Source organism: Eurypyga helias, unplaced genomic scaffold (genome assembly GCF_000690775.1).
Source record: "Eurypyga helias isolate BGI_N326 unplaced genomic scaffold, ASM69077v1 Scaffold42905, whole genome shotgun sequence".
In the NCBI taxonomy this organism is placed as follows: domain Eukaryota; kingdom Metazoa; phylum Chordata; class Aves; order Eurypygiformes; family Eurypygidae; genus Eurypyga; species Eurypyga helias.
Window position 1 is genome coordinate 1 of NW_010250262.1, and position 23,596 is coordinate 23,596.

At 45.0% G+C, this 23,596-nt stretch overlaps 1 protein-coding gene across 1 annotated transcript; it reads right to left on the minus strand.

The window, feature by feature from the left end:
- Positions 1 to 9,133: 9,133 nt before the first annotated feature.
- On the minus strand, positions 9,134 to 23,189 carry FHDC1 (FH2 domain containing 1; the record flags this gene model as incomplete). The annotated part of the gene is made up of 8 exons (XM_010151622.1): positions 9,134 to 11,173; positions 14,663 to 14,827; positions 16,805 to 16,922; positions 19,250 to 19,320; positions 20,194 to 20,301; positions 20,404 to 20,474; positions 22,922 to 23,022; positions 23,104 to 23,189. Coding segments are annotated over 8 exons (2,760 nt in total), but the record flags the coding sequence as incomplete, so codon positions are not given.
- Positions 23,190 to 23,596: the final 407 nt, after the last annotated feature.

The window sequence follows — 23,596 nt, forward strand, 5'->3', positions numbered from 1 at the left end:
TATCCACTCTCCACCCAGCCTGTGGGTCTCTCCCAAGGCCAGCAGGCAGGCAGCAGCCCACCAGCCAGGGCCGCTTTCCCAGAGCAGCCTTGACCATTTGTAGCCGCAGGAGGACCGGCCAGAGGCCGAGAGCCAGTGCCTGTGAGCAGGAAAACTGCCCCAATGCTGAAAGCCGCCCTGACCTGCTGAGAATAAGATTCCCCTCTGTCTCAGCCTGGCAGTGGGAATACACTAGGACACCCTCTACCATGTATTTCCACACCCCACACTGCCCCTGGAGCACAGACCGGCCCCAGAACTGCAGCGGGTCTTCACCAGGGGAAATCACAGCTCCTCTCCTGCGAAGGCTTAATCCGAGAAGCAGAAATCCGATAATAAGAGCTTGCCAGTTTGGCACACAGCATTGTAACAGATCCAGTTACCAGCAATTAGACACTCCACCCCGATTAATTTGTGCTAGAAATACTATTACAGTTTCAAGCAGAGAGCTTGATTATCTGCTCAAACTATTTACCAAAGGTTGGGGTGACTTCTCAGTCCTTTAAAATGCTGTGTATTAAGGCTGGTCATTTTACTGAGAGATATCTACTGTAGTTTAAATGAGACTTACTCAGAGAAGTATTTTCAATAAACAAGAGGTTAGGCTCAATTGTACAATGGACCTCTGGGATTAGTCACAGACCCACTTTGCCAATTCATGCTGAATTTTCACACTACACTTTCTCACAGATCTCTGCTTTATAGTCTTCTATAACACTGTCAGTTTCTTCAAAAATGTCTCCTGCTGTTTTTTCTACATGCCCTTCTCCCACAGGTTGCGGACGCCACATTTCACGTTATTTCGAGTACCAGCTTTGTGCAGGCTGGGGACACCATGGCTACTGGGACACCGGGCTGTGCCCAGGGGCCTCGCTCCTCTGTGTGCTGTGCGGATGAAGGGCACACCATGGTTTCAGAGATATTTCTCGTGATAGCTTAAAGACGTCCCTCTGCTCACACCCCGCTAACCCCACCACTCATCCCTGCCTCTGCACTGTATCTTCAGCTGGAAACTCGGCTGTAGGTTGTCTGGGTTTGGCCAGTTATTTCGTTTAGTGGGTCCAAGCGGTCACTGAGAATTGGTTACGCTCCTACTGCAAGGAACACACGGGGCAGGGGGAGGGTTAAGATTTGGCTTGGGCATTCATATTGTCCCTGTAGCCACCTCCTCGCTGCCTTACTCAAAAGGAGATCCTTCAGAGCATGAGCTCGGATCAGGGGTCATCTCCTCTGGGGTCTGAACCCATCTCATGTACGGCAGAGTGAAAGCAGCAGCAGGAGCTGTCACGTGATCCAGCCCACGCCTCATCCAGTCAAGCTACGTCTCTGGCAACAGATTGCATCGAATACTTCCCAGGCAGTGTTTTGCTGCCATGAAAACTGTATTTGCTATGTTTCTAGCCTTACCAGCTAGCTGCTGCCGTACATGCGTAGCGTGAGCGTTTGCATTACTTGGGATGACCAAGGCAGCCCCGCTGTATGCGTGGGGGTGCCGATTTCATCAGTAAAGCCACGTTGCAAGAGAAGACATGCACCAGAAGTATCACGTTTATCAGGAGGCTTGCTGCTTAGCTGTGTATGTGCACAAACAGGCATCCCATCCTGCAGGACACAAGCTAGTCTTTGGGAACACTTGCTGTAACTGACTATTCTATTTGGCCCTTAATGACTCTAAGAAGTGGGTAAGCAAACATCTGCCAGGAAGGGCTGAGCTGCTGAGCTCACGAGGGTCATTCCTCGGTTTCCCACAGATCGAATGTGGCGCTGCCAGCAGCTACCCACATGGCCTGAGCTCAGGCTGACAGTGCTGGCCTGACTGACAGCCTGGCTACTCAACATCTTCCACCTATCCCCCTCTCTCTTCATCCAAATAGCAAATGTCTGCCCCTTCTCACAAGCCTCTGCAACTTTCAGTGGTTCCTTTTCCTCTGGTTTCTCCTGAGCCACAAAAGCTTCTTTATCTTTCTCGCACCCAGCAAGTGCAACCTTCATTCCCTTCTGCTTTTGAGGCTTCCCTCAAATTTCTTTCCCAACTACTGCCTTTACTTGTTTTACTGACTTCACCATCAGCCACCTAAGGCAGACTAGCGTTGGAAATTACAGTATATTCCTCGGACTAGGTGTCAAACATTTTTCAAGCCATAGCCTACAGAAGACTAGCTTTTCCTTAGTGTTTTCCCACTTTCAGCACCCTTATTTCAGTAACAAAATCATACGCCTTCCTCTGACAACCACTCTGTGCTATGACCACCACCCTATGGTCCTCAGCAATGTGACCTACGTGTGAAGTTTGCCTTTCTTGGAGCAGGAGGCTGGCCTGGGTGACCTCCAGAGGGACCTTCTCAGCTCAACTGTCCCATAGGCTATAACTTCCTGGGAGGAAAGACCACCTTCAACAGGATCCAGTTCTGTTTTAGAAAGAACATGTGTGAATACCCAGTACTTGCAGTGATAAACAGCACATACCCTATTAAATACTCTATGCATACATTCCAAGTGCTCTCCATTTTATGCCGTGGTTAGTCACTTCGAGCAGAAGGAAAATTGAGTACGTCTTCTCCAAGAGTCATCTTTGGGCTTCCATATGCTATCTCTTGCTGTAAAAAGGTCTTGGTCCTTATCCTGCCTGAGAAACCCAAAATCTACCAGAGCCTTAACCCATACCATGAAAAGCTACGTGCTAATTTAAGAAACAATAACACAATTATTTTGCTCTGATGCACAGGGAGACAGTGTGGAGCTGACTGCACAAATCTGTTTGCTCGTGGTACCAAGATTACGGGGCGGGGTTGGGAATCACTTTGTCAAACGGCTTTTTGAGCTGTCGTCGACAGTCTTTCATTAGGGCTTTTTAGACTCCAACCCGCAAAGCTAAATTACTCACACCTTTATTTGAAGAGACTTTCCTCACCCACCTCTGCAAAAACACCTCGTGCACTCAGCTCCTGGGGTCCCCCTCCTGCTCCCCATAGGCTGCTCGGCATAGGGGCTGAGCGAGGACGCAAGGATGCCCTTCTGCTGGGTAACAGCCTCCTCCAGCTACGCGCTCACGGGGACAAGGCAAAGCTGCAAAACACAGACACGTAAACCTTAAAAACAGAGTGCATTCTGTTGATCTATTCCCACATCGCACTGGAAGCTGGCCACAAAAAGCCTGTGCTTGCGGATTCTGCAGACAGACGTTTGGGGAGAGACTTGCATTGGCAGAAGGAAGAAAGGCAGCGACGGAGCAAAACGGCCATGGGAGTCGAGAAAGGGAGAAAGAGCAGGATGAAGCAAACAGAAGAGTACAGAAAGCCTGCCATGTGAAAAGAAGATAAAGAAGAGGGATGAGTTATTAATGGAGCTTGGAAAATTTAATACAGGAGGATGGAAAATTATAATAGAGGAAATAGGAGTGGGAGGAAGCGGTCGTGGGGGCAAATACAGCTGTAAAAGGGTGGGGAAAAATAAAAACCACATTTACACCCATTTTTCATCCTAAAAAAAGCAGATTAAAGATTTGCATAGGGAATACGTCTGAATCAGTTTAAAATGCTGTGTGAGAAACACCAGAAACCACAACATGAAGCTAGCAACGTGTCATATTTTTAACGCCAGAACTCAAGCGACTCCAGCAGTTCTCGGACAAATGCTTTCTGCAGTGATTCAGGAGAGTCAGGCGCTGGGGAGTCCCCATTTCTCTGGGAGACTGTGGCTTAAACCCGGACTTGTCAGAAACAGCAGACACTCAGGGAAGCACGAGGATGCCAACGACAGAGGGAAAAGGACCCATATGGGTTTTGAAAACTTGTCTCCGGTTGTGCCTATCCATCTGTCATCATCACATTTTCCCTCCTGCACATCGTCCTAATTTCCACAGCACATCAATCACCGGCCTTCAGTAACTTGTAACACTTATGGCACCTGTATCCATCTCGGGACTGTATTCAGCTCCCGCCCAGAACTTGGGCTAGCCCACCGGGAAGAGGTAAAACAGTACTCTTTCAAAGAAACGATCAAAAGTGCACAGAGACAGTCACTTCATTTGTTTCCCTGACTCTACAAAAACCACCAACCACCAGGAATAAGCATCAGGGAGATGAGGCAGCTGTGGGTGGTTGGGTTCACACCTGTCAGCCCCCCTTTAGTGCTCTCTGACCAAGGGCACTCTTCCACTGGGAGTAACGATGAGTTGGATGAGTAATGGGGTACAAAACTCACTGTAACCATTTATTTAGAATCGGAATCAAATTATTTTCTAGGCAGCTCCTTTTGGGTGCCTAAATGAACATCGTCTGTGTTCAGCTGCTAGGATTTATACTTCAGAGTAAAGAGGAAACAGGCACTTGGGCATGCTCTAGAGCTACAGTGTTCTTGCTTTTAGGCCTATTTGGCTGCTGGATCACTGCAGCCACTGAAAAATACCTGGTGCCCTGTGCAGAAGACAGTTATTTGAAGCTACCTGCCCTGTTTATCAGTCAAAGTGCTATTGGTGTGTTGGGTTTGGTTTTTTTTTTTAAAGTAGGCAGAGTTCATCTTTCCTCCACTAGAAGAGGAGGCATCAAAGTATTCTGCCTTTTTCTTTTTTTCTTCACTCTCCTCTTCCCAATAACTAAGGGTGGAACAGGATTAAAAAAGAGCTATTGTTCGGACCTGATCAAAAGCAGAAGAGACATGTCTCTCTTCAAAGGGAGCCTGCCCAGAGTCTCTGCTTTGGACTGAGTGAAAACTCTCAGGAACGCATGTAACACTCTCCCCTCCGCAGAGACCAGGCCCCCATTGCTGCGCGTTGGCTCAGCTACCCCACGCCTCACCCTAAACGCCCCCGCTGAAGTCAGCGTGCCAACATCACCTCCGAGCTCCCAGTGCTAAAAGGAAGGACAACCTCCAGCTGCAGCTAGCAGAGGGGGCGTCTCTCCTTTTTAATGGGAGCAAGTGGCTAGCTGAGGCAGTGCCTGTCCTGCAACCTCAGCCTTCAGCCTGGAAAGACAAAGAAACCGACCACATGGCAGGGAATGAATTTCTCTAAGTGCAAGTAGGCGATGTTCGTGGCAGCGATTACAGGTTGGGAAGAGAAACATGCTCTCTTGCAACAAGAACCTTCACACATCCTTCATGTCAGTGACACTCTCTTTTATGACTGCAAGGCTATCTGCTCAGTCGCCACCATTAACAGCATGCAAGATCTCCAGAACGCATCTTTCAGCCTGGAGAAGAGCACAGATTTTTTTAATATTGGCTTACAAGTAACAATAAAGTAATGTATTTCTGGCTATGTAGATAGTGACGTGGCTAAAACAAACTCCTTGGTTTCCAGCAGCTGTTAACAATACCTGTAGGGAGCTGTTCCCAAGGCAGTTATCTCTGGCACTGGCAGCAGTAGGATGTAAACAGCATGTATCAAGTTAATGGAAAACACTGAGAGCCAAATCTGAAAGGAGCCGTGTTTAGCTGGGCCTCTCTCGCAGGGATTACGCTCTCACGTGTAGCGGCAGCGGCTTTCGGAGGGCAGGTCTTCCTGGGCGCGGACAGCCGGGGCCCTGCTGCAGCCGCAGGGCCCCGCTGATGGATGTGGGGCCGGGGACAGCGAGCCCAGCCGAGGGTGTGCAATTCCAGCTGTGGTATACCAGCTCAGGGTCAACGCCGAGCTAACGCACCGCACGCCTCCGGCTGGCTCGGGGCTGGCTAGGCCGGAGCCAACGTGTGGCTGTCTGCATCTGTCCACGCAGACGTACCCTAAGATCAGAAAGATAGCAGTGGGTTATTTTGAATGACATAGTCCAGACTTGTACACTGTGGGAGGTGTGATGGGAACTCTTTCTGCCTTTCTTGATAATTTAATAAGCTGTTGTAATGAGGGATGCACTGAGCCCCTCATTTGTATGCCGTTCCCACATGAGATGTGAATATTAAATTCCTCTAAGTATGAATCAGCACCTCTTACTCCCACAGCTCTTTCCCCTATCTCTCCATCTCCACCAGCTCCACAGCTCCAGATCCCCTCGTGGTCCCCTGGTCTCCCCCACTTTGCTGCCACCTCCACAACTGCCCAGGAGTGGGGAGACATGTCCCTGCTAACAAGCAGAAGCAGCAACCACTTGGCAGGACAAAGCTGGAGAGAAGGTCTCAGTTCTTTCTTGCAAACTGACTGCAACCTGGCCGGCCCCGTGGCCTGTTCGCGTTTGGGAAAGCTGCACAATGTGGGAAATGAAACCTACAAGGCATCGCTGTCTCTGACAGCTGGTAGTTTAAATAATGAATTGGTAATTATAAACCCTTTTGAAATAAAAATGAAGTTTAAAGAAACATAAACTTTTGAGACACACCTTGTGATGGTGAAGGGCTTTCCCACGTAGATTCCACCAGCAGCCATCACTCAGCACTGGCAGACGGCAGGTGCCTGCCGCTCAGTTCGGGGAGAGACGGACTCGCCAAACAAGAAAAGTCAGGGGCTAAACAAGTTTGCAAATAGCAGCAATTCCAGTCCAAAAATCATTTCCATAGCAGAGGGGAGGAAGTGCTCCCTGAGGACAAGGAGGCTGGCTGGCTTTCGCTTTTTTTTGCTGAATAGATGTTCTTTTGTATGTGGTAAAGAAGGAAAAATAATGGGAGAACGGGCTGAAATGTAAAAATTCAGAACTGCAGTGTAGAAGTCACCACCTGCTCCTGCAAAACAAGCTGTTCTTTATTTCCAAAGTCCTGGGAGCGGTAAACCAGGATTTCTCAATAAAGTGTGCTAAGCTAAAAGGCATGAAGATAGCGACAGATCCAGACTTGTCAGTGCCACGAACATTTGTCTTGGCCACAACGTACAACGTGTACACGAAGTGCTGTGTCTACCATCTAACGCCTTCTATGTTATACCCAAACCTGTGCCCAAAGTCCCGCCTCAGATGTTCAGAAACTGAAGTTAAATTACGTGTCTGAGTATACAAACACACCTGGTACTTGCAACGCCAGGATTTCTCCTATAAAATCCTTCCTTTTGGGACTTTCTCACAGTCACCTACACCCAAACTCCAGTTTGAGATCTCCAGGACCAAAGCCAAGAGTGTAACAAGAAGGAAAAAGGACAAACTGTAACCCAGTAAATGGGAACTTTATTAAACTACCGAGTTACTCCGAAATGTATAAATGTTCCATTAAATACATTCAGTTTTCTTTTACATAGATTTATAGAAACTTATTTACATATTCCAAACACATTTAAATTATCTTTCAAGCTTGCTACCCATAAAATCTTTCGTTGTTTTTTTTTTTAAAAAAGGAAAAAAGTCAGTCATCTGCTCTTGCAGATGTGCATACATACACACAGATACAAATAAGGAGGGAGATACTCTTGTACCTAACCCACAAGGGAGGCAGTATCCAAAAAGCTTACAGGGTTTCAAGCAAAAGTTCGCCCTTGTCGGAAAGCGGGCTATGTAAATCCTCCCTGTGGGACAGACTCTAAGAAGAGGCCCTGTGCAATACTCCGTGGTGTTTGGGTATGACGTCTGCATCAAGATTTGCTGGTACGTGGGAAGAGCTAAAGGCCCCTTGCCAACTTCAAAACACCAAGCTAGCTGTCCCTGATACTAGCCCACGAGAAGTATGCGAGCAATTAAGTGGCTCGTTCTCGTTGCATTACACTCTCCCAGCACGGAGGGATAGAGCAGACAAACAGATCTACCACTAGTAAGTCAATGCCACTTGTCTGAAGAGATTTTCCTTTTATTTTTTATTCTGTTCTTAAAACGAGGCTTCATTCATCACTGAATAAAAAGGCAACTCTTAAACAAGACACTTGGGAGAACAGCGATCGGTTTCCCTACCTACGTACATTTCTCCCGGGAAGATGCACAGCATGCTGAACAAGTTTTCCCTCATTCTCTGTACCTTAGCCTGAAAGGAGTTAAAATTTGTATCTGCAGGAAAAAACAGAGGTGTGTTTTTATTTTGTAAAAAGCTTATCAAATACTAGTTTAACTCATCCTTTAGAGTCTTTAAACATTAAAAACCACATTTGAAACAACCAAAGTAGTCTACAAAAACATTGTCATGCGTAAGCTGTGTTTCATGCTAAATATTCATGTTGACAAGGAGAAGGAGAGGAGGAGGAGAAGGCAGGGAAACTAATGGCTCAATCAGAGCCATTGCAACATTCAAGTAATTTGGCAGTAGATAAACCAGTGGAAACATGGAATGGTAAGAAAGTGCTCGGCACTACATTGCAGCCTTCAAGAGCTGAACTGCAAACAGCCTTGATATGTATCATAAATATATGGCACTTCCGTATGACCAAAATCTGGCAAGTCTACTTGTGACTGAAACAAGTCAGGAGTGGTCATCATCCCAACAGCTACTGCTGGCCACTCCACCAGGCACAGCCTCCAGCCGTGCCACCCGCTGCCACGCCAGCCCTATCTACTTGTGCATGCAAGACAACGCTGCCACATTCTTGGAGAAGCGGCCTCTGCCCCGCAGAAAGCCTTCTCCAGACACACACACCCATTCATAAAACATGCTATAAATTCTTCAGTGAGGTTAGAGACAGCCGCAAACAGCAAATGTCTCGTTTTACTATTTTTTGGCCAGCAGGTCCCAGTCTGTCCATTTGCCAGCAATGGACTTTGCAACAGGCAAAAAGAGTTCCTGAATCCGAGGAACTGAAAGCAACGGAAAGCACAATCGCCTTAAGTTCGTCTTCAGTACTGTTCCACACGATTCACTTTGACATCGAGTAAGGAACCAACCAGCACAAAGGCTTGAGTCTTAGGGATAACTTTACGTACACAAAAACTGGCCTTTATCCACGGTTTCCGTCACAAGGCGTTGCATCTTGTAGTTTAACTTCTTCAAACCTTTTGGCTTTTGGTGACCTTCTGTATCACAAATACGCAAAGCTTTGCTGTTACGTTCGCGTTCCACCACAGTAGCTTCAAATACATTCAAATTCATAAAAAACGATTTAGACCAGAACACAGCAACTTTCCCCTTTCCAACAGCGTGCCGTACTTCAGTGAGCACACCACATTGCCTATTGGCAACGTTAGTTTTAACAAATTTGAGGACACAGACATCCAGTGCTTGAACAAGTGTTCACATTCCGAGATTCAAAACACCCACCCCCTTATTTCAGTAATGGCTTCAGTATTTTACCAATTGTGGTTCGGTTTGCATCTTTCAGTTTAAGAGAGGTCTTTTCCGCTGTTTCCTGCTCCTTTGGCGCAGGGTCTACTTTAGTGCTGACAGCTTCTGCCTGCAGGATGCTTCTTCCAACCACTCTGGCACTACTCGCTCTCTTTAAAGTACTCACGCTGTTCTCCTTTGGACTCGGATCATCAGAGGTGGCTGCTGGCTTCGCTTTTGGCAGCCTCTGGGACACAGACCTTGTGATGGCTGGAGGTTTGGATGAGCTGGATAGATCGACTTTTGCACGCTTTGAAGAAGAAGCCACTGTATTCCTCGCAAAGCTTGGGACAGCGGATGGCGTTTTGGGAACGCTGACTGTGGCAACCTTGGTGTCATCTGTAGGGGTCTGTGGTTTTACACTGGAGCGACACATCTTTGTTTCGTCCGTCTTTGATTTGACATTACTCCTAACAGGTTTAGAGCTCGGCTTCTTGAGAGAGATCCTGTCCCGCTCAAAATGAGCGCTGCTCGAGGTGACAGTGCCCCTTTGCAACCTCGGCTCTTCCACCGACACGCTGTGCCTGTAAGGACTTCTTGGCAGGGTGTCTGTCGTGCCTCGGACGGAGCTGCGCCGAGACAGACGACTTTCCACTGTACCAGTTTCACGAAGCAACGGCTTGGCTTCCGGCTTTTTCACGCTGCTCAGTGCTCTGCTTGACCGAGAAATAGGCACCACTTTCCTCATACTTTCGTTCTCGGAGGCGTTCAAAGTTCTGACAGGTCTGGAAGGAGCTGTGTGGCTGGGGCGAGTGCCACTGGATTTTGAGGAGCTCGGAGATCTATCTTTTAGAGAGTTTCTCTTTGGTCCTGCTGGGTCTTTATTTTTTACGGGCTTTTCTTTAGGAAGGGCGTGCTTGCTACTGGCATCATCCTTATCATTTGCCGAAGCGTGAGGAGACAGATCCTTGGCAGAAGCAGAGTTCAGGTTTGAGAAGAACGTTCTAGCCCTGTATGGAGCATCACTCCCAGAAGAGTGTGCTTTGCCAGAGTCACTTCTTACTTCATTGCCTGCCGACTTAAAATCATTTCCCTCTTCAGAATCCAATGTCAAAGAACAATCAGTTGTTGTATCTGAGACGTAGAACATTGGCCCATCTTCCCTACTTCCCGAAACACTCGTATCCATAGACATGGGGCTGCTGCTGCTGGGCTCTGAAACTTCACTCTTGCAAGCCCTGGCTTTGTGGTCGTGGGGCTCTCTGGAACTCCTGCAAGCCGGAGGCAGGTCATCATCAGCAGTGCTAAGGGAATGAAAGCTTAGATCATCCAGAGTCTCCAAGTCAGCTCCACCAGTATCCTCCAAATATATTAATGGTGTATCCTCTGCAGGCTTTGCTCCTTGAATATCAAACTTATGTAACCCTTTAACAAGCTCACGCTCCTCAATTGCGAGGGCCAGCGCGTTTATATCTGTGGATTCCTCAGAGGACACACTCGAGGCGTGCACGTTGTAGTCGGCGCTTCTCTGTGAGTAATGGGCACCAGGGCCGGTTGAGCTGCTGAAGTGACTGGGCTGAGCTGGAGGCACCTGCAGTAGGCCACTGCTTCTCACTTTGGTTTCAGACTGTTGCTGTAAGTGCAAGGTATTTAAGTTGAGATCTCTCGTGTCTTTGGATTCAGGCCAGGCTACATTTGGTCTTGCTTGTCGGGTGTTTGCACGGGGAAGGCTGTTAAACTTGTTTGGGTCCTCATCTTTTGAGATTTCCAGGAAACTCTGCAATTCCCTGTCTGCAGTAATCCCCAAGGAAAGTCGGGAGCGTCTAGAATTGGGGTTTCTGTATGAAGGGCTTTGAGGTCTCTGCTGCAAGAAGGGAAGAAACTCTTCGAGACCTTTTTTGGCCAACATCTCCACATCATTTTCACTGCTGCTCCGCCCAAAGCTCCCAAGCTCTCCAGCTGCCCAGGATCGACGCTTCTCCTCCAGCTCCTTTCGCCTTTGTAGATTGTGAAGTTCCTGGATCTCTCGTTCCCTATTTTCCTGACAAGGAAAAACAAATACGTGTCTCAGAGGACAGTACCCTACGCATGAGAACAACTCACACGCCTTTAGCTTTTCCTTTATTTCTTCCCATCGAAGGTAATGCCTGCTGCTACCACCCTCCCCCAGCCCCCAATACACACACACACACACAAAATCACCGTGGCAACCAAGTAGTTCCCTGCACAAGATAATGGCAGCGACACATCAGTCTGGTTAGCAAAAGAAGAGAATGCACATGTGCCTGCAGAGAGCAACCTAACCTATCAAACCCATGCAGACATCAACTCCAGACAGAGTTCCTGCTACAAGACGGAGTGCTTCAAGTCCCCACTGAGCCTGAAGTTGGCAGCTCTGTCAAGTGAGTAGACCTCTATCTGATCATAGCCTTCATATTTTAAGACAAACTTGTCTGACAAGCACACAGGCAATGTGTTCCTTCCATCCGCCCTTATCAGAACCGCGATTGTTCCTCGACAAGTGCAGTTTCTATGGGGAGCTACCTACCTTTGACTTGACGGGTACTGATGGGAAATTTTGTGAAAAGCCACTACTTAGTCGCATACGAAAGTAAGTAAAAAAGTTTACGCAATGACTCATTACTTAGACATCAACTGACAGCACTAATCAACGCCTCATTCCAGTTTTGGATCTCGTATTCACTGTTGGCTTCAAAAACTGGCAACTATTGCACAGATGTTGCCCAGGGCAGGCTGGAGACATTGGCAGCTAGGCTGAGGGGTTTTGGTTCAGGAAGCCATAGAAAGAGGCAGTTTGTGTTTGAAAGACACCACAGTCAATTACTGTGAATATCTGTATTTTAACTATCACTGCTAGCTATCACCCTCTATTCTGATCTCGTGAGACCCCACCTGGAGTCCTGTGTCCAGCTCCCGGGCCCTCAACATCAGAAGGATATAGACCGGTTGGAGCGAGTCCAGAGGAGGTCACAAAGATACTCAGAGGGCTGGAGCACCTCTGCTGTGGGGACAGGCTGAGAGAGGTGGGCTTGTTCAGCCTGGAGAAGAGAAGGCTCCGGGGAGATCTTATTGCAGCCTTCCAGTACCTGAAGGGGCTACAAGGAAGCTGGGGGGGACTTTTTACAAGGGCCTGTAGTGACAGGACAAGGGGTAACGGGTTTAAATTGAAAGCGGGGAGGTTTAGAGTAGATATCAGGAGGACGTTCTTCACAGAGAAGGTGATGAGACACTGGAACAGGTTGTCCAGAGAAGCTGTGGATGCCCCATCCCTGGAAGTGTTCAAGGCCAGGCTGGATGAGGCTTTGAGCAACCTGGTCTAGTGGAAGGTGTCCCTGCCCATGGCAGGGGGGTTGGAACTGGATGATCTTTAAGGTCCCTTCCAACCCAAACCAGTCTATGACTACGATTTAACCTAGCTGAACCTTTGGTGGAACTTTCCAGGTTATTTTCTGAAATGTAGCACCTGGTTTTCTAGAGCCAGTACAGCTATAGCAAAAGAACAAAGGGGGAGGCTAGTCTTGACAGAGGATTCAGAGGTTACATAATTTCCCAGTTAAATCTGTTCTGAGCAATGACATGCTGTTTTTAAAAAAAACCCACACACCTCTATTTGTCTGAAGCACTGTCTAGGTTTGATCTTCCCATTGTTGTGACAACAGAAGAGCTGCACAGCTAAATAAAGTCATCTGAAAGCCTTCAGTAAACAAAAGCCAAATGCTAAAGCTCATTTTGACGAATGGGCTAATCTACACCTCTTAAAGTGGATTTGAGACTATGCTGGGCTCTGAAAGACAAGGCGCATTAGAGACCTAAGAAACCTGAACAGCTAAGAAAGGAAAAAGAAAAAAACCTTGCATTTCAGAAAAAATGTCTATGGTAGGGATCTTGCTTTCACAGGTATGGAATTACAGAATGAATTCTTGCCAAATGCTCAAGCTCAACTTTAAATATCCTTTTGTAAAGAGAAATGGTTAAAAATAGCTGTAGATACTACTACCATATTCCATATTGGACCCAGAACATTTTAACCTCATTGAAAACATGCTTCGGGAGATTTTATTCAAATTAAAAATTCATTTTAAGCCAACACAGACACGTTTAAAAACTGCAAAATACCCCACAAAACACACTTGAAATATGTGCACGTGGCCACTGTGGTATGAGCCAGCTTTTCAGACTGCTGGCTGAGCTGTCCATACACCACATCCATTCGTCAGAACTGCAACCTTTATTCTGAATTGTTCTGTTAATTTTGTAGGGACAGCAGTTATCCCCACAAAATACCTAGTAAGCAAATCTCCAAATTTGCAAATAAGAGACCAATTTGTCATTTTTCGAGTGTAACTACTTACTACAGAGAGAAGAAGGAAGATCCCCATTGGACCTCGACATAACAGCTGTCCAACAACCACTTGTAATGTGTGATTATGAATTCAACCCCCAATCCCACCTAACCGACCACGTATGCATGAAGTCACCGCTCACTACAATGTCTGCAGTAGTTACCACCATTTGGTTTTTTATGTTTGTATAACGTTCACACACGTGCATAACTACATGCTACCTTGGGTGGTAAAGGGTAGGTAGACTAATGGTACCACAGGCATGTTAGCTGAACATCCCATCAGCTTGCTATAAATCAAGATCGTGCTCTTTTCTGAACTAAAGCTCTTACACAAAGTGTTGTCAAATGCGGACTGCATACAGCAGAAAAATAAAGAAATGTGTGGATCCATTTAATTCACACAATTTATAAAAGCTTAAAAAATATTTGTAACAATAAGGCAGGCTTTTCTAAAACACCACTGTAAGCAATGCTGATACTGCTCCTTCATCTTAGCATACTTCCTGAATCACCGGGGACCAACTTTGCAAACGAACGGTCACACTGGGGATGACGTATCTTTGCACTGCAGGCCTGTTCCATTTCTGGAGTTTTCACCCACAAGAAGCATTTGAAAGAGCCAAGTAGAAGCCACTGCCCTGACTTTACTTGGCAAAGTGTGCCTAGTCACGTCAAGGAGGGCAATGGAGCACCTGAGCTCGTGCCCATTCAGGCTGGTATGCCCACGTGATGCGGTGCCACACCAAGGACTTTCCAGTGACCTGGCATTACCAGCCCAGGGCTGGAACAGCAAGCACTGGTCAGGAGGTCTGGGCAACCTGTTTCACTGCCCAGCTGAGCAGTCACCACCCTCCTCACCAACAGAGAGCGAAGGAGCCCACGTACAAGCAGGCCGGTGGGCTGCCCTGCCGTACCACCTCAGTGGCTAGTCAGGCTGCAGCAGAAGATGCGGAGCAGCGGGACTGCATGTAGGGCTGGCCAGAATGGCCATTTCCCACCTGGCTGCTGGCAAGGAATGCCACAGGAGGGAAGTCTGCTGTAGCCATTTGAGCAAATATATCAAATAGCACAAAGTATAGAATGACCCTTAAGCAGAAAAACACAACATAATGCATGTGAGCCAGTATGTTTCAAATGGGTGAGAATCCCATTCAGCACTCTTACCTTAACAGCCTTGTTGAATCTTATGCAGAAGTCCCTAAATATCTGGAAACATTCATCCAACTTCATAGTTTCTTTGTCTTCACAGAAGAAGTCAATGAGAGCATTTCCCTCCTTCTGTAATTCTCGTTTCTGGTGTTCAAGCTCCTTTAGATGTCTTATAGCAAACTGTAGCAAGAACATATGTATGGCAAGAACCAGACAGAAAAATTAAAGTCACAACAGGTGATGGATATATTAGAAACTTATGAAATTCATGTTCCAACCTAGGGGCTGTTACAGAGCCCAGAACAATGACAGACTACTTTGGAGCCCTCTGGAAGTTCCACATGCCGTGTTTTCCCCGTTTTTCCTGCCACTTCCAGCTAAGCATAAATTGATTAATTCTTCCTCCCTACTTTTCCCCAAAACCCATGTGGATAAATTCATGGATATACATAACAGAATCAACTCCTTCATAAGTTGACCCTAGACCACAATAAAAAGGTTTTCATGCCAGAATGGTAAGGAACTGCTAGAAATACGTGTATTTTAAGACATTCTGTAGAGCTATACAGACAGGGTTGGAGTAGATTAGTGGATTTCTCAGGGGGAAGAGAGTAAGGCTGCAGTTAGACTTTGGGCAGCAGAACTGCTTAAAACACCTTCAGCAGTTGCCCCTCTGTCTTTCTCCCCAGTCTGCATCACCAGCCACTCACTCCCATCCTTGCACAATCCCAGATCTGAGACCACATGTGGCTCAAAGTAACCTGGGGAGAGAAGTTCATTTTCAGACAAATCTGTTCTCTGACACCGTCATGATCACCTAAACACTTCCAGTACTACAGCAGTGGGGCAGAAATAGGCAGCTGGAGGCACTGGGGGCCATTTAAGCCAATCCTGCTGCCACAAATTATGCTAGTAGGATAGGAACAACTCTTACTTGTTAGTCCTAAAAAAAAAAAAAAGAGCCCAATAAAAAGCTGGATTGAAGGTAAACTGGACAATTGATAAATGCATACATGGAAAATTAGTTCCTCACACATATTTCAGTAATTTATTCATGAGGATGAGATACTGAAGGCTGACTTTTAAATCAGCCTGGTTATCAGCTGTAATTTAGAAACAAAAAACGGAAGTGTTTATGTAAGGTATGCATTTGTAAAATTATTTTTTTCCCAATATTTCTTTTGGAATGTGGCCTAAACAAGATTTAGTGTTACATAAAACCAGCTATTAAATTTAAAAAAAAAATATCCCAAACATGTTAGAACATAACATTAAAGAGTCTGGGTGCAATGGATAGAAGCCAATAATTCAGAGTGAATGAGGACAGGTATTTCAATCTTAACCTGCCCCTTTCTTCATCAACTTCTCATCTCCTGAAAAAATGCAGGGACTATTAACTACATCTGCAAGTTGAAAATCAGGGCGGGTTAAGTTCCAGATCAACACCTGCTTTCTTACTTTTAATAATTATCTACAGTGTGAAACAGAAAAATAATTTAATTGAAGTATAATGCATATTTCTGCAGGCATCACCATGTAACTCAGAAAATACCAAGAACTCTGCTTCAAAGTTAAGCACTAAGCACATTCATGCCTATAAAGTCACTGCAGGACTAAAAAAGGGGAACGCAGCCAGAAGTAAATGGTATGGCTCAGAATAATACACTCTCTGCTAAGGCTAAACGAGTAGAGAAAACAGTCCTTTAACCTTCCAGCCTCCAACAATCTCTCTTCAGTCACCCAGCAATCAGGGTTTGTATGCATAGTACAGCCTCAGCTAAAACTGACATGCTCCAGTATGACATAACAGGCAGATGTCTTATTTTGGGCAACTGTGGAGTACAAAACCAGAGACCAGTCCAAATTGTCTTATATTTTAACTACTGATCTTCATCAGTCATTTCACAGGCATTAAGTACGCTTGCCTAACAAGCCTCAGGCAACGTAGACTCAATATCCCTCCCTGTAAAAACAGAGTCCTTCCAACACTCTTGCTTGACAAAAAGCATGTAGTTGGAACACCTTTGTACAACTGATAGGGTAGACACACTAAAACAACGCTTCTGTTTATGAACACGTCCACATAAATTACACAGAGCCAAGGAATGCTCCTGTATTCAGGCGACAGTAACACATCAACACGGATATCCTACAAACCTGGAGAAAGCTTTCCATCTGGTGAAAGAGTTTTGGGTCTCGACGAATGCTGTCTTTAACGGATCTTGCCTTGAAAGACAGCGAGTGGAGCTCTGCTTCTACATTATCAATGGATAACCTAAAAATAACATATACAAAAAATATTTATCGGAGGGAAGGAGCTGCTCGCAGTTTAACCACAACATGCTTCAAAAATAGATGTTTAACATGAGGTGCAACCTGGCTATCAAACAAGACCTGCCTGTTCAGGAATCCTTCCAGAGCAGACACTGGAAGTTAGGAGAGGGATAAGCACACTTCTTGTCTGCAACCTGAAAAGATTCCCATGGGTGTGTGGTTTCAAAATTAACTCTGGCCAGTCCTACCCAGCCTTACCACGAGAAAGGGTAATGGTGCTCTGCCTCTGACCAGGTGTTCCTTCCCTCTCCCTGGTGCCTGTGCTAGCACTCATTTGCTCCATGGCCAGCCATATCTGCTTACTGAAAACTAACCCAGGAAAAGGAGAAAGCCAGTTTGCTTCCAGACAGGTCAATTTGCTTGGTACAGCTGGTGACACACGTGTTTGAATGCAGTAGCTGGCACAAAAAAGGGGTCACAAGGGATTGTCAGCCAGGCCTACCCATTTTGGCAGCAGCATTTGGCATCATGAAATCGCATGTTACATTCTTCTAAGCAGTCACAGCAATGCAGCCTACTCAGTCTCAAGCCAGCAGTTACAGTATTTCATCCTTCTACCACATACCAGCAGCAGAGCTGCTCCTGCAGAGAGGTAACTCAGAAATTGCAGACCACAGGAAGAGCTCTGATCTGATGTAATTTAAGCTTTATCCTCGGAGACTCATGTTCCATACAATGGGAGTTCCCACACAAATCTAACATTTTGAAGGTAAATGCTTCTAAATCTAAGGAATTCCCTTCACGAGAGAACTGAGATTTGCCTAGGAATTGAAGCAGTAGAGTTTCAAAAATGATAAAACTTAACAACTGTACACACGCTGCTAAGGTCATTTCACCAAGAGCACGACTTTGAAAGAGCAAAGCTGAAGAATGTGTGGCAGACTGATTCAAGCACTTGCGGCAGCATGCCCAAGTTCATCAGTGCACACAAAAATGAGTATCGTGCTGCTTCTATAGTCTGCCTGACTTCATCTGCAAAGGTTAGTTCCCTGTTCTGGGCAGATAATGGGAGGTTTTGTAAATAAGCAAAGCAGTAGAAGAGAGAGGCTATATTTTTCTGCCCGTGAGGGAGGAAGAGGATGGCCTACAAGGCAGCAAGACAATAAAAAATAAAGAACATGATGGTAGTTGTTTTAACACGCTTTACTTGGGAGGATTTATGAGCGACTTGTACATGACACTTGTCTCCAATAAAGACCTTCCTCATGCCCATTGGTGAGACACGTATTTCGGTTTGTTTCATTTTCCTGTACAGAGTGCATCCCCTGAACAGATTTCAGGATGAGTTACAACAGAAGGCTTTCAGCGTTAACAAACGCGATCAAAGAACAAAGCGGTTAGAAAAACTATTGCCCGATTTGGGATTCTGCCTGCTCCCCTGCTGTTTGCCAGGGGGCTTGGATGCCGCGGGAAGCTCCATTCCCCAGCAGGCCACATGGCAGACTGCCAGAAAGATGTGTGGGTTAGGTGGCAGCGAGCCATACAGGTGGTCCCTCAAACATTTTCTGATTAACTCCGTGGCCACTCCTTTCCTCAGAACATTTCATAGTCCTCTGCAGACGTTACTTAACCCTGCACCAGATCTAAGAGATTGGATCCATTTTACAGCTGGAATAAGAATGTAAATAGCTTGCCCAGAGCTCAAGAGTAAGGAAGTAGCAAATCGGGAAGAGAACAATGACATTGCTAGCTTCCAGTTTGGGGGTATAGAACACATGGTCTCACCAAAGCAAGCAGAGTTACAGAATCAGGTGTGAATCAGGTTCAGTTTGAAATTATGAAGCTAGAAACTTTAAGATTAAAACAAGACAGAGCCCCAAACCTTTCAGATTTTCCATCCAAGACAGAAACGGAGAAGCAAACGAAACATCAAAAAGCATCTAACAGAAGCCAGGGCCAGTAACTGTACCTGGTACCAGATTTGGATAAGTATTGTAGCCTGCTCAGAGACAGATGAAAATTGGTTTAAGGAGAAAGAGTAACACGTTTCTAGTTTAATCCCTTAAAGGTAACATACATGTGCATGTATTTGACAGAGAGAAAACTACCAAAACCTGTGGAGATCATGTCATACAAAGCCTCACACCTGAAGGCACATTGCAGGCATACTTTTGCTCGTAAAGGGGAATGAAGCCCTCAGAGCTATAGTAAACATTTGTAAAGATCTCAGGTTTTGTGCCAAGACTTCTCTGAATAAGCCTCAATGCTGCACAAATACAAATCCAAGTCGCAGTCTAACTGCAAGTTCTCGCTTTTCATTTGACTTACCTGGCGGCATCATGAACATCCCTAATTTTTTCTGAGAAGTTGAGAAGAGCAGCATCTTTCTTTTGAGCTTCCTGAAACAAACAGAACAAAACCAAAACACACACAATCCATTAACATTCCACCACCATGCCCAAGTCCCTAAGTCCAGCAGTTCTAAATCCTCTGGGAGGGCACTTAAAAGGTTCTCTCCCACACTGTTTTTCTTCCCATTCGATCCTAACAAAACTGAGCAGAGGACACCCCTTAAGGAAAGGCAGGGATCAGAACTGGAAACTTAAAACAACAGCTTCCATTTTGCAGTGTACTTCTGCCAGTGAACAGAAGCCACACATTAACAGGGAATGTCAGGGAAAGAACAAGTCTCTAATGCCCATTGTTCGAGCAGATAGGATGTTTCCTGCACAAACACCAATTAATACCATACTGTTAGCTGACTGGGAATCTGTTAAGCCAGTTTGTACAAAGATAACCAAAGCCATATATAGAAGCATTTAAATTTTCTTCCTTCTAAAATCAAAAGGTTTGAAAAGGAAAAAAAAATCACTTGAAAAAATCTGCAGCTTTAAAAATACATTAGTGTCAGTGACTGAAGGAGGAAACACACCTCTTCCAAAACTGCTGTTCAAAAGATTCAACAGAAAGATTAAAAGAATATTTATCAAAATAAGCTACTTCCACAGTGTAAGAATTCAGGACAATAAGAGAAAAGCTACATGTGGAAGTTAGATGAAGGCAAGCTTTTACATGATATAAAATGCATTTTCCATGGGTTTCTGGATTGGATGACCAAACATAGGCAAATTGGTGAATTTTGTGTCAGGAGAAGAAAGGTGAATATTAGAATCAAAGTTGTAAAAAAGCTGCTTTTTCTGAGGCACATGGTCCCTTCTATTGTCTGTCATCTACAGCTCTACGTCTGTGCCAGTAAAACAGTTTTTCCATACCAGAGCAACAAAGTGCAGTAGACTCATCCCAGGTTTGTTTGCTTTTGTGTCGGCCAGCTTGAGTAGTGATGACAGTTTAAATCCAACAGCATTGCCAGCATAACCTCCCTAAAAAGAAACGAGCAAACAGCTGAAGCACAACATCAATGGACTGCAATACTAATAAGGAAGTTTGGCCAATCAGCCGTCTCCGTTTTGGATGTCACTTACCGCATTCATAATATTCCCAGCCTGAAGGACCAAGTGCAATATGGAATGCAGTTCCTCACAAGTCATTAGCTCTGTAAGGAACAAGAAAACTGCTGTCTAACAATTGTTAGTTTAGAAATACACATAGTCGGTTACCAAACTCTTCTTCCTCTCAAGCTTCTAAAGGTGAAAATTGTAACAGAAAACTACAACAAACTGAAAAGGTGGTGAGGAAAAAATGGTACTATACAATTCAAATTCACAGGTACAGTTGACAAATCTCAAGCAATGCTCAGACTTTAGCTTAGCAAGTGTAGTATTTCCAAGGCAACCCCCAGCAGCTAACAAAATATTTGGGGCCTAATCCTGCAGTGTGCGAAGTGTCTCACGCAAGTGGTTAAGTATCCTCACCACTTACTAATTCCAGCGTGACGCAAGTGTTCTGCACCCTATAGGATCCGTTTGCCATCTGCTGGGATTGGGCTTTTGAACAATTACTCCTTTTTTTGGGAGACTTAGCCATCAGGGCTGAAAAGGTTCCTTGCTTATTCCACTCCCACTATCAATCATCATTTTTGTATGATCACCAACTCAGAGCAGCATTTATTTTACTTCAGTCACACCAAAGGTGATTTAGCGCCAAGTTATGTTCAGCGTGATGCAAAGAAACAAATGGACTAAAGCTGCCTTTTAAAGCTTTTCCATCACAAAAGCCTGTTTTGTACATACTTCACATTTTTTGAAAAATGCACAGTTGTGCTCTATTCATACACCCTTTCACCCAGCCACATAGGAAGACCAAAAAAAAAAAAAAGCCTTGGAAATAAAATACAGAAATGCAGTGTAAATACTTTTTTAAACTATTTTGCATCCAAGTTGACATTCTGTAATTTACCCTGCATTTAACTGCTCAACACAACACAGTAATCTATCATTTTGGAAGGAGCCAGCCCTTGTACCTTTGGATTTCAGTATTAGCAGCCCAGAAAAACAGAACTAATTAAATAACCTTTGATTTAACAAGCTATAGGTGTGGAAGCAAGCAGGAACAAAGAGGAGAGGATACAAAAGAGAATATCAGATTTTGTAAGTCCGAGAGGAGAAGGCAACTTCTAAAGATTTTGCATAGTAAGAGCCTGCTCAGCGGCACTGAGATACATCCACTGGCAGGCTAGATGAGAATCCATCAGGCTATTTAGACCATCCGAACTACCCTTAGTGATTATCTGCACTAGAATTTAAGTAAATATGCTCTCAGCTTAATTACAAGGAAAGAAACACAGGAGATAGGAGTACAAAAGTAGACATAATTCCTAAACAACTTCAGGCTATCAACAAACCCTGAAGTGAAAAGACCAAATGGAGAAGAGCACATGACACAAGTGGACTGAGCACAGGGAAGCTCAGTCAGTAGGATTTGCATGACTGGCCTGATGCAGGAGCTGGAGACCAAAGCGTCTCCTGTGGAGGGAGTGAATCCATCAGTTCACAGATGTCCCGGCTGCAGGACATGAAGGACAACAGGGCGCGGCTGCTTTTATACATAACATATTCCCTCACGTATGTCTGTTGCTCAAAACACAAAGAACAATGGTTTGAAAGAGATCCCAATAAAATGCCAAACTCCAACCTCAGCCTAAGCTAAGGAACGTTTTTCTGAGTCAAGAAGGACTAGTTCAATCCCCACTGGTGGGAAAACCACACCAGGCTTTTGTGCCTTTCCTTTCACTAAAACTGACTATCCTAAGCACTGGTGGATCATAGTTGATTGAATATTTTTATTACTGTGCCTTTTTATGACACCAGAAGCAGTCTAAACAGTGCTCCAGTAGCTTGTCAAAAAACCTGCCAGCATGAAATAGGAATTCCATGTTGAGGAACAGGACATATAGGCACTCAAGTCATTTGAAAAGGCCAGCATTAATGCTTAACTGAAACCAGGATTTTCCTGCAGAGTAGAAGACATCAGATTACCTTACGAATAACATGCTGCAGCATTTCAGAACTTGTGCAACATAGAGAAGTAGGGAGAGCAAAAACAGAAACTGAAGAAACTAAGAAATTGTATTAAGTTTCTACAATAAAGATTTTAGCCCATCAACACTGCCACCTCAAAAGGCGACAGCATATAAAAAATTTGGAAACTATCCAGTGATTTTCTTTATGGATCTCTGAAAAAGTGAGCAGGAGAGCTGTAACGAACACCTTCAGAGACACAGTAATGCATGAATGAGCAAACTGTACTCAAAAGATGATTTATCCTAATCTGACCATGGACGCCTTTGCTTCTGGCAGTTTTGGATACACTGCTTGTAGGTTTTGGTCACAAACTCATGGCTAGTGTATCCAAAGTCTCCAGATTTTTGATTTTGGAAGCAAAGATTCACCAGGCACACCCTGATGGCATTTGTCAGAGGGGAGTTAGCTTCCTTTTAATAGCTATGGTACCTGAAATTCAAGCTCTGGCCTTCATAATGTAGACTAATTAACACTCTAACAAAAACAAGAATATTATGCATGTCCCAACATGCTTAATTACCTTTTGTTGCCCGTCTTATAATTTTCATGTCATCCTGTAGAGAAGCACAGGAGGGTGAGAACTCCCTCTCTAGCACCATGGCTTCAATCCTAAGAGCATAGCTGGAGTACACAAACAGGTTTAGAACCAACAGTCAGAACAGAACATTTATCATGAACAGAATAAACCTACTATCTCCTTACTTTGGCACCTGGATCAGTAAATACATGAAGGAATCGGCTTGAGACAGTTTTGACACATCTCCATCAAAGGCTTTTAATTTCTTTACCTAGAAAAGAGAAAGAAACACTAGCAAAGAATTTTATCAAAGATCAACTTGGCTTTGGAAGGAAACACCTTGAAAAGCAGTAAATTTAACAGGAGGCATGAGAGTCCACTCAATGACTGACTGAGCAGCTTCACTGGCCAAGTTCCTGTAATTTGCACACAGCCCAACCACAAAAAAATAAAACCAATAACATCACTCTTCTCCCAGAAACCTAGCTACAGAGTCCAGCGGAAAAAATACACCACCATCGTTCTGACTGGTGACTCTGATTTCTGACCAATGATTTCTGATTTCCAATTCACCGATCTGATTTCTGATCAATGCCTGCTCTCATCACTATGCTTAGGACACTGCTGTTCCAGTTTCCCCAGGAGAACTGGCTCTTTACTTTCTGACTGGTCCATCTG